Source organism: Chiroxiphia lanceolata, chromosome 2 (assembly GCF_009829145.1).
Source record: "Chiroxiphia lanceolata isolate bChiLan1 chromosome 2, bChiLan1.pri, whole genome shotgun sequence".
Taxonomy (NCBI): domain Eukaryota; kingdom Metazoa; phylum Chordata; class Aves; order Passeriformes; family Pipridae; genus Chiroxiphia; species Chiroxiphia lanceolata.
Genome location: NC_045638.1, coordinates 16,069,957 through 16,081,467, shown reverse-complemented (window position 1 = coordinate 16,081,467; position 11,511 = coordinate 16,069,957). Strand labels below are relative to the sequence as shown.

Sequence of the window (11,511 nt, the reverse complement as noted above, 5' to 3'; positions counted from 1 at the left end):
CCTTGACAAAGCAAACCCTCACTTCAATCTAACAATATACTTCAGAGCTTGTTAGCCACTACAATTTTATTCCATCTAAATCTCCCACAATTCTTAAATTAGCTTTCCGAATGTATTTCCAGAAGATACTTAAGTGATTCTGTCTGTCTTTGTAGGGGAAGGAACCAGGCCATCACACATATTTAAAAAGGAACAGGGGATAATTTTCAAAGGAGGAGACTTCCCACCACTGCCCTTTAAACTCACCAGCTCCTGCAGAAACAGGTCATTGGCCATGTGCACGATTCGATCCACGTGGATGATGCCCCCGATGCTGTTCACCTCGATGTCAGAGAGGAACGTGAGGACCAGAATAGCTTCCACCAGGAGCTGCCTGTACTCAGGCTGGGGGACGTGGTTCAGCACCGACTCCACGTGCACAGCAAACTTGATTTCGCACGGGGTCATCTGGCAAGTTTGAGTGGAAATGGAGAGAAAAACTGACAAATCCAAAAGACTAGTTCCCCACATCCTGCAAGCTCTGAAACATATGCTCCTCTCTGCACATGGGGGCAGACTGACTGAAGCGAACAAAATGTTTGTGCCGCTTTAGCACTTACAGAAAGTTTTCGTGTTGCTAGACCTTGATTCTGCAAACAGTTACACAACTTCCAGAAGCTGCTCCAGCCCTGCAACCCATCACATACACATCTCACTTACATACAGGGCTGCTGATGCTTAGCTGGCAAATTAACTCTTTGCTCCTCAGGCTGTGATCTCACACACTCTGCCTTGGAAGTATCTTTCTGGCATCACAGGTTAGTTGCAAAGCCAAACTTACTGTTAAGTTTTGAAAATAACCACCTGCTTAGAGGGGTGATTTTTAAGTAAGCCCCTAAAGCTTTGCCATGCAGAGGTATCGCTATACTGTTTATAGAGCATCTTAATTTGCACTAGCATATCTCTGTGGATGCTATGTTGCCTTAGGAGGTTTGTGCTTATTTTTTTGAATCCTTTAAACAGCAAAGTTAGATACTGTCTAGGTCTGACAGGCTAAAAATATAAGCCTATTTACCTACACAATAGGGATAAATAAAGCTCTGCTTTCTGAATAAAAAACCCAAAAAACAACATTTAAATTTGACAGAAAATTCCAGCTCCTCTCTTCAGCTGTTGCCATCATCCCTCAGAAGAGAAGGAAACCAGAGACAAATCCAAGGGAACCAAACAGGAAAACAGTCTCAAGCACATAAGCACCTCTCTTGCTCTGATGGATTACTGTTCACGAGAGTTTGTTTTATACATGTGAATTCAAAACTTGCTAGAGCACCTAAAGGCAATTGAACTAAGGAAAAAAATGTAAGGAAAGGTTATGGAATTAAAGAGTCAAAGCATTGGTTAGAAACAATCATTCTTAACTGGTATTTACTTTTGAGACTGTGAAGCCAAAAGTAAATATGCTGGCTGGTGTTGCAGCATATTCAAAAAAAGTAAGTGGCAAGGAACATGTTTGCTTTACTCCAACAGGTCTGCACTGTCTCCTCACCTCCCCCCACCAAGGACTGCCATCAGCCACCCTCTCTCAAGCTCTGCTCTGTGGGCACACAGGGAGAGTAAAGGCACCCAGAAGGCAGGCTCAGCAAAGGGGAAAACCTGCCAGAAACACTTCCCAGGCCTGCCTGGGAGGAACACATCTGCACAGACCTGGGGAAGCCAGCAGAGGTGCTGGGGAAAGTCCGGATGTTCTAACCTTGAAACCAAGGATCTGCAACAGCATCCCTGCTGCATGTTACACTGTCACACTCAGCATTCAACACATGGGGAGAAAATCATTGCAAATCGTTGGCATTTTACTGTACCTCTCTGGTGGTTGAAGAAGGAAGGACATACCCATCAATGGACAGACCATGGCACTGAAACAACAACATTTCAACAATGAACAGAAATTACAGTTCTTGCAAGTAAATCTTCTGAGAGCTCTCTTTTTTTGAGCCAATATGTAACAACTTTCAGATAGAAAAAAAAAACAAAGCAAAAACCCCCAAATGAGACCAAAAAAACCCTGTTACAAAATATTATATTTCATCTATTCTAAAGAAGTTATGTAACCTGGCAAACATAAGAAATAGCCTGACATGACACACAAGAGAGTGCTGTGTTCCAGTACTTAGAGAGCCACTACAGCAAGAGGCACACAAAGGAGGGAAACCAATTAATGAGAACATTCTGCTCGAAAGGAAGTAGAAATAAGGTAACATGAAAGCATTATGGACAACAGACCACAAAAGTGAGAACCTATCTCATTTTCCCTAAAACAACCCTTAGTTACGTGTTTCAGATCCAGGGCACCACACCTCAAGGGTGCCAACCAGTGGGGCAGAGGTGGTGTTAGAAGTACCAAGTGACAAAAGGGAAGAGTGACAAAACCTAAGTGGTGAGAAGGCAGGCTAAGGAGTGACATATCTGAGTACCTGAGGTACAGAAACACACACCAAGAAGAGGAGACAGATTTTATGAACAGTCCAAAGAGATCTGAAGAATGAAATACTGAAAACGAATTAAATAAGCACAATTCATTTTAATAGCCAGAAAAAAACATACAAATGCTCCTAGCTATTAAGTTAGGTCAGAAGTGATGCTCACTCTACTGAAAGATCCCATTAGTAAATAGCCAAGAGGTCACATATGACTCATCTTGGCTGACATCAACACTAGGAGTTTCAGTGTAACTGATTTTAGAAGGACAACCAAAACCAGCCTAAACTAGTGACGCAGTCTTTTCCCAATTAAGCAGGCATGAACAGCTCAGTGCTGCAAGGTCCTGAACACTGGCTCACATTCAGCAAAGAAAAAAAACAGGTGCATAATCACTATGAATTAGGTAAAAGTTCATAATTTCCCTCTCCTCCTTCCCGGAGAGTTGCTTCAATACCTTTCCAAACCCCTGATCTCTGAGGTGCTGGCAAGGACTTACGTTTCACTTGAAAATAAACAAAAAAATGTCAAGAATGCCATACAGCTCAGAAGAGCCAGCAAGAGATCTCAAGACATTCTGGAAGAGTCAGTGCAGTTTCCTACTTCATTCCTCACAGCCTTTCTGAACTGGAGCACAGAACTGCATTGCACTGCAGTGCCCCTCAGCTGCACTGACAACGTGCATTAGGCTGTGGGATGCAAGTTCAGCCAAAATTCAGCCTTGGTGGTTTCAGAAAAAAACAAACTTTCAGAAAAACATGTGAACTTGTGTTAATGGAGCCCTTTTATTTTCAAGAGGCACACTTCCACTAATGACTCTCGTTTCCACCAGTTTTCCAGGTAAGACCAACTCCTGGCAAGATGCTACCTCTGGACTACCACTTCCCCAAGTTACTGTGCAGCTTTCTTGCTTCCTGCCCTCCATAGCAGCCAACTTACCTTCTGAAGGATTTTCCACACCTTCTCATAAAAGCCAACAGGAACTCTGTTAATAGCACCATCAAGCCTCCTTCTGCGCAGCCACTGCCCCTTTCGGTCACCCCAGCTCATGTCTCCACTGGAGCCAGTAGGAGAAGTACTGGTGGGAGATGACGGAGTGCTGCTCCTCTGTAAGGACATTAAAACCTTGGTTAATTGACTTCTACCACCCCAAGTGGGTGTATTGACCACGCCTGGTCAATACATTTTTGTTATAATGCTACCTCGGAACCAGGGGAAAAATACAGGCCATAGTGTCAGACAGGATGATGGAGCAGGATTGATCTGTATCTCTCCCCTTCAAAACAAGCTTCACTTCTCGAGTACTTCAATAATTTCTCAACAAAACAGGCAAGCAGTTCAACATGGCATAACACAGTAAACTTCAGTGCTTGGTTTAACACAAGGTCTGACTACTTTAACAAGCCCAAGCTGTTAAAGTAACACCATGTCACTGGTGTTGAAGATGGGGGGATCTGCAGGTAAGTCTGATTCACTTGGACATTGGGCTCGATGTTGTAAAAGAACCAAAGGGTCTATGAGTCCAGCAAGAGAGTGTCCGCCATGCAAAAGCTCCATTAAAATAAGTAGATTAAAAATCAACTTCATGTGACCATGAAATCATCACGCTTGCCTCTCTGTAAGTGTCAGTCTTGTTCTTCTTTATTACCCTTATAGCTCTATCCTTATACCCTACTAGACTTGGACACTAAATTAGACAGTAAATCGTGTTAAAAGTTATGGCACTACCAGTAAATTGTTGTTCTGATTTCCTCACATACAGTCTGCCTATTCCTTGCACTCCCAGACTGAGCTCTTCTGTTTTCTCATTCCTTTTTGCACACTTGTTACTTTCAGCCCAGAAAGGACTACACTGATAGCCCCATCTGAAATCCCATCATCTCTGGGTAAGAAACCACCTGAGCAAGGTACTGGGGAAGGAGGACACTAAGACTGAAAACTGAATGGTTGGAAAGTGCAGGCTCACGGATTTTGCATAGCCAAGCTCTGCAAAAAATCCACAGCAACTGAGAACAATCCATTTCCGCTGCTGCTGGTGTTCATGAGGCACAGATGGTCTTCTCCTGATGTTTCAGTGCTTGTTTCTCCTTTCCACTGCACACTGACCATGACAGACAGAACTTCCTCCATCCTGCTGAGCAGAGCTTGGGGATGCAGGAGCTCAGCGGGAGCATCAACGCCAAATTAGAGAAATCCATCTGTATACAACAATTAATCTGACTACTCAGGTGGTTCAGAGAAACAAAGATCTCCCTGAACAGCTAAATATGTGCAGTTCAATCAAACACACAGTTGAAGCCTGCCTTTCTGTGCTGGTATGTAGGAAGAGAGAGGCAACAGCAACCTGACAATTGTCAGGCCAGGCCACAGGGCTAGTGGTGTTCTGCAGCTGTGTACTTATGACATTTGGGAGGTGTGCCATTGACAGTAAGTCTGAAGATGCAGAGAATCACAAATCATAACAGCCAGTTCAAAGGACATGCATAGCTGCAAACTTCCCATCTCTCCATGACACATTTGGAGCTTCACACTAACTTTAAATTGTTGAGGTCTCTGTGGGTAAAATAGTTAAGCAATTATCTTCCTTCTTAAGCGTGAGAGCTTAAGAAGAGCTACAGTTTTCTGCCTTGAAAGAAGATGACTGCTTGAGGAAACAGCCATGCCCATAAAACCCTGTCTCAGCAACTTGAAGCTATTCTGGGTTCCTCACTGTCCAGACACTGCCAGTATTTATCAACACTACATTCTAAATATTGAAGACACCTGTAACATAATCCACTATCAAGCAGCTAAATCTGTTATAGTACTTTATCTGCTACAACTGCTTAAGCTTCAGAGGAACTAAGGGGATCCAAATGCGAGACTCAACTTCTATTAAAAGATTACTAACAAGAATTGGTTCCCAGCAAAGATGAACAAGACAGAGAGGTAGGGTTTGAAAACAAGCTTTTAAGCAGAACTCACAGGAGGTCTCTAAAGCCAAGACCTTGCACGCACACACACACACACACGTAATACATGCGCACACACACACACACATGTAATACATGCACACACACACACACACACACACACGTAATACATGGACACACACACACGTAATACATGCACACACACACACGTAATACATGCGCACACACACACACACACGTAATACATGCACACACACACACACACACACACACACACATACACACACACACACACACACAGGGGAAGAGCAGGAGCAGAGCAACAGACAGTGTTTTACCGTGGAAGCGAACATGCTGCTGGACACGGAGTGCCCCTCATGAAAGAACTACAAAACAAAACCAGACACCAACACATTAGACAGACAGCCATGACAGAACAGAACACAAACAGGGTTAAGTAACCCATCCATGCAAAGACAAGAAATATGGAATAAGCTCAGGTATTCTGGGGAAAACTGCAACAACCCCTGTCCTCTTTCAGTGTTGCACTTCAGCTGATCTCAGGGCAGCTGCTGCTGATTCCCAGGGTCACCATGAGGCAGATCCTGCCTTGTCAGGAGCCTGTTTGGCAGCCACAAGCCATCCGTTTGGCTGCCCACGCCATCCACTGAGGTCTCAGTGGAAGGGACCATGGCCAACACAAACCACCACAGTTTGAGGTGCATGCAAAAGCTTCCATGTGACTCAGGGCTGGGGTGAAAACCAAGCTCCCCGCTTCCATTCTCCATTTGTTGCAATGCCAGCAGCTTCTCTTTGCACAAGAAGGTCAACTTGCTGCAGGCTGCCAGCTGGGTGGGCAGTGCTAAACAAACGGCTGCAAGGCAAAATTTTTGCTGAAATGGGGATGCAGCACCTCAGACTTACAGCACTTTTCTCTAACTGCCCACCCCAAGCCATGCCTCCACGTTCAGTGTTAATGGTTCAGACCCAGGCAAAGGCTTGATGTTCTGATGCAAGAAAAGAACAGCAGCAAATGGGAGAGCTGCAGTTGCTCAACACGTACAGAGATGTGAGTACAAGTACTTGAAACGTTCCCTGTAACAACAAAGTTGATCCTGCACCACCCCACCCAAACCCCCTGCCAAAATGACATTACATTAGTATCTAGTAAATTATTCAGAGAATGCAGTGAGATGTAGCAGGATGCAGCATGAAAGGCAAAGTCGGGGGAACAAAAATAAAACCAGGCAACTCCTCCTCTGTGCAAAATACCAGGTTTCCATCTAATGCAAAAGCAGCGCAGGAACTACACTTGTAACGTCAACTAAGGCCCAAGTATTTCAGCTCAGGCCCACCACTGTATTTAAATCAAAATAATGCTGCCACCTAGTGCCTTGTCCCTTCTCCTCCCTGGACAGGCCCCAAGACAGACACCCACTGCAGGACTGTGAGCCCTGCACAGTCATTCAAGGCTGGTGCAGAGCAGTCAGCACCTTCACAGCCACAGCTGTATCAGCTTGGCCCAAACACAGCAAACGGGTCTCATGAGACAGACACCATGTGTTTCACAGGGGCCTCTGCTGTCCTGCCTGATCAGGTCCTGTGAAGAATCACTAACTGATCTTTATTGTCACCAGTAATCATCCTCTATTCTGAAGAAACAGAATTGGAAGAAAACAAACCAAGATTCCTTTTCCACGTGTATCTTTTCCAAAAGGCATGTGGTCCATTTTTGCAACTTGGGTCAAGTACAAGAACGAACACTGCATGAAAGCTTCACTTTGTGTATCTGACCTTTCCTTAGCTAAAGTTGATAAAAGAGCTGTTTTTACAGTGGATGCCGTGAATGCATTAGAGTTTGTTCAAGTTGTTCTATTTTCAGCATGTGAAACAAGAACAAAAAAGGCAGCACATTTTTGGAGGAAACATCCCGTAACTGCCTTCTAATTAGTGATCAGCTTTAAAATCAAAGCTTTGGAAACTTCTGTCATGTAGCAAGAATAGAACCTAACATAACACAGTTCCAGAAGAGCTGCACTTTCTGATGAGCATTGACAGAAAACCCTCACCTGCTTCATCTCACTCTTCAATTTAGTAATGCCACTTCTTTCTGTTTTGGTTGCTCCAGAATGCCCCATTTCACGAATAGAAATCGCAGGGCTAGATGAAGAGGAATCTACAGGTCGTACTGAAAGAAGCAAATGAACATTTTTAACATTGTAGGGGTAGAAAAACAGATGAAATTGTATCTAGATGTTAAACACATATCCTTTCAGAAGTGTGCAATGCTCTTGGTTGACAGCATCCTTTCAAGTCATGTCAAGAGTTCAAACCCAATTGCATCAAGTAAGGGGCCTACATCCATACTTGGATATCGGAGACTGATTTTCCAAGACACTGAGCATTGTAGCTGTAAAAGATGTCAGGAGTTGCAATGAGTCTGTGAGAGCCTACATATGAACCCAGGAGACAGCTGATGCACCAGTCAGGAATATGTGGGCATCACAGATGTGCTTATTGAATGCAGGTTAGATATGCCCTTTTTGATGGCTTTTGTTCTGGTCACATAAAATTTCTTCAGTTTAAAAGTTTGCCTTCGTATTATTGAAAACTTGATACAATCTTATTTCAGTGCAGGATAGCTTCCATCAGTTTTGTTTATTCCACAGCAGGCATACACATGTACTGGTCACCAATGATTAATACATTACCTATTAATACATCTATTTTACAAGTTGAGAGAATAGATCCCCACTTATAAGACAATCTAACTTTATATTTATAGTTCTCACTTAAAATATACAAGTAGCCAAGTGGACAACTTACAGCTTCTTTCCACTCCAAACTCTTTCCCACTGAGAATATGATGTAGGAGACTTTTCATATCAAAGGGGCTTAGATTCATCAAACTCTCTGAAGCTTCTTCACCTAGTAAAACAAAACAAAACAAAACAAAAGACAAGCATTACTGTGGGAAAGCAACAAGCCAACTCAGAAAAATACTGATGAATGAAGTCCAATCACATCTAACCTTTTGGCTTGCACTTCCTTTAAAAAAACTAATACGCAGAGTCACATTTCAAAGAAAATACATTTCAGGACTAAACAACAAACACTGCATAGAAATAACACTATTTGCATTAATGAATATTATGTTGTAGCTTGTGCAAAATTTCTTTCAAGCTCATGATGAGAAAACAAGATCACCTGGAAAAGCATTACAGCCATTTCCCAACAGCGGATGACCTGTAGATCTAAATTACAAAGTTGGAGTTATTCCATAAAGAATATGTACTTCAGTTTGAATAACCAGATGATGGGGGAGAGGAATCTTCCATTAAGTAAAAAAAAAAAGTGATTTTCAAAGTTTGTAACTGCACATATGAATGGAGAGGTTAATAAAAGGATTTAACATATATTAATGAAAAGATCAACGACTAAGGGTGAGGCAAAAATGATGCCGTCAGTACCCTTACGATAAAAGTGCCTCTTACCTGAGCATTTCAGACTCCGAGCCAGCTCAGTGGCCATCACCTGGATTATCAGACCAATGCGGAGCCTGAGCATCTCCACAAAAAGACTGGGCTGGGACCGGACGTACATTGCCAAGTACATGATTATTTCCTGCAAGGAAAAGGGCAGCCATTCAAAGTGGGCCTTTGTGGCTTTCCCAGTCTCAGAGCAAACACTGGCGCCACACTGGGCACAGCCAAAGAAGCCTTTGACACATGCTGCTTACCTGTGTCAGGACTGCAATACTGATGTCTTGGCCACTGGCTTCATAAATGAGATCTGTGAGCTCCTCAGGTGGCAGTGGGCTGCAAGAAGACAAACCACAGCAAGCAGTGACTCGGCACAACCAGCTATTAAAACTCTTGAGCAAGCACTGGAATCATCACCCAGAAACATCTCTGCACCACCACAAAGGTGCCTACAGTTCTGCCTGGGTGGCTGCAAATCCTTTTGAAGATGAGGAGTAAGTTTTAAAAGAAGATAACAGCAGCAGAATGGTACTGGCAGGAAGATGAAGAGCAGGCTGCCTCTGTAACTGAGGCAGAGCTCCAACTTACGTGGTAATGACTTTCTCTCGGGGTTCTGGTGGCAGGCCCACTGTCAGTTGCTTGTGGTGCGACAGAAGGTCCGTGCATGCCTATTGTAAGGGGACAGAAAGCAAGAGACCTTTCTCTGAATCGTGTGGAAGTGACACAGCTTTTAATTTCCAAAAATGAAGCATTTCTTTAGCAATTTTTAAGTGCATTTCTATTAACTACCATATATGAAGATTCAGCAGAATGCTATTAACTAGATGCCAAGGATCTCCTGAGGTCAACAGGGCTATGAGGGTATGACCAGTCTGAGAGCTGCTTCCCCCTTTCAGTGAAATCAGCAGCATAATGATTAAGGACTTCAGTGGAGCTGGCAGATAATAAAGGCTTTCATTCTTTATCATATGATAAACTTTTGTTTTTATTTAAGACAAAAATATTTTAAATCAATGAAAAGTTTGGCAATATTAGCTTAAAAAATCCTGCATATTAATATATCTCTTAAAACAAGCAAACACCCAACATACTGCATCACATTCCTGAATTAGCTATCCTGATACATTCTGAAATAGGTACTTCCACCAATATCACAGTGTTTACTCTTTTGTATTGACCTCCTTTAAAAATGGGTGTTCAGTTTTAGCATCCTGAATTGAAAAGCTCACATAGCAATGTTCCTCTGACTTTGAAGAGTCTATTTTCCCTCCCTTAATGTGGAAGAAAACAAATCATCTCTACTCTCTTCCTCCCCAATTTTTTGTCAGTTAATATACGTGGCTTTCTGTGAGTGTGTCTGTACTGCTCATCCACTGTATCTTGAGAAGGGAAAAAATTCTGTGTGTAGGATAACTAGGAAATTAAACAAATAGTTTAGAGTACTTGAGAGCAAACATTTTTGTAATGTTCAAAATCGAATCTGTACTCTTACAACGGATTTTTCTTGTTACCAGTTAACAGTCCCAGATATTTTAATGCCTCCAAACATCCACGTATATGGCAGACTGTCCACCCAATGGGATGGAAATTGGCAGAACGTGTTTTTGTGTCATCACTCGCACCTTAACATAGCGCTGCTCCAAAAGTGTTCGTGCCATCACAAAAGCAGTAGATAACTACCAGTGACAACTGCAGCTTTCAAAACACATAATTAGGCTTCTCCAATTACAAGAGATGAAATAAAGCCTTCACAACCATTTACAGTGATAGTGGGACATTCTCAGACCATGCCAAAATTATCACTGTTCACAGTACAGACAAAAGGTAAAGATGACTTAATAAGATTTAGATCAGAAAAGCAACCAACGTTTACTTAAAAGTGTTTCACTATCTGTGGTGTGAAGTAAGACCAGAAGAAGGGAAAGCACAAGTCCCTCTGGCAAACTGGTAGTTTTATCTCTGTTTCCAGGAAGGAAACTGAGCCAGGATTATTTATATTTCATACCTCAGCCAGGACTTCCACTCTCTTTTTGAGTATACCGGAAATATAACGGATTAAGCCCCATTCTTGATTGAGGCCTGCCTTTCTGTAGAGCTCGTTGAGTAGGCAATGAACAGTGACACCATACTGTCCATCCAGCTCTGTGTCCCAGTCAGCACCTCTGCCACAAAAGACACAGAAGGTAACTGTCACCAGGTAAGATGCTACACTGCTTAACATTACCACACAAACGCAGACGGATTTCCATCACCTTGCTCACATTGGTGACAAGATGAAATACTACATGGGACATCTGGGCGTTCACCAGAGATCTGATATGTGTGGACAAAACCCTCTTGATACCAGAACTTTCACACTAATTTGAGCACTCACTTAGCTGTGAGCCAGTGACGTCCAAAGGATTTCTCACCAGACTTTAAATTGAGCATTCATACAGACAGTTTGCTGCAGGAACACTCCATGTAGTGCTTTTTCAGAGCAGAATTCAGCAACAAATTCTGCTGAAGACTACACTCATTTTTCATATGCCTCAGGGGAAGTTTTTTGCCCTGCCTCTTCCTTAGCTATTAACTAAACTTCAATGCTGCTTATGCCATTACTGAAAAGCAAAGAAGATTTCTGCTCCTCTCCTGTTTTTGAAATTCTCTGCATTATGGCTTCT

At 42.8% G+C, this 11,511-nt stretch overlaps 1 protein-coding gene across 7 annotated transcripts in view; it reads right to left on the bottom strand.

Annotated features, from left to right (window-relative positions):
* PHKA2 (phosphorylase kinase regulatory subunit alpha 2) overlaps positions 1-11,511 on the bottom strand; it is a 48,227-nt gene that overhangs the window by 6,741 nt on the left and 29,975 nt on the right. For 6 of the 7 annotated variants that reach the window (XM_032677927.1, XM_032677929.1, XM_032677930.1 and 3 more), the window contains 10 exons: positions 10,854-11,010; positions 9,437-9,516; positions 9,106-9,184; positions 8,861-8,990; positions 8,193-8,294; positions 7,436-7,554; positions 5,705-5,752; positions 3,394-3,561; positions 1,839-1,892; positions 247-447 (listed from right to left, as the gene is read on the bottom strand). In XM_032677927.1, the coding sequence (XP_032533818.1) occupies positions 247-447; positions 1,839-1,892; positions 3,394-3,561; positions 5,705-5,752; positions 7,436-7,554; positions 8,193-8,294; positions 8,861-8,990; positions 9,106-9,184; positions 9,437-9,516; positions 10,854-11,010 (1,138 nt within the window). The remainder of the gene's footprint in view (positions 1-246; positions 448-1,838; positions 1,893-3,393; positions 3,562-5,704; positions 5,753-7,435; positions 7,555-8,192; positions 8,295-8,860; positions 8,991-9,105; positions 9,185-9,436; positions 9,517-10,853; positions 11,011-11,511) is intronic. The other variant, XM_032677928.1, reaches the window with a different exon arrangement.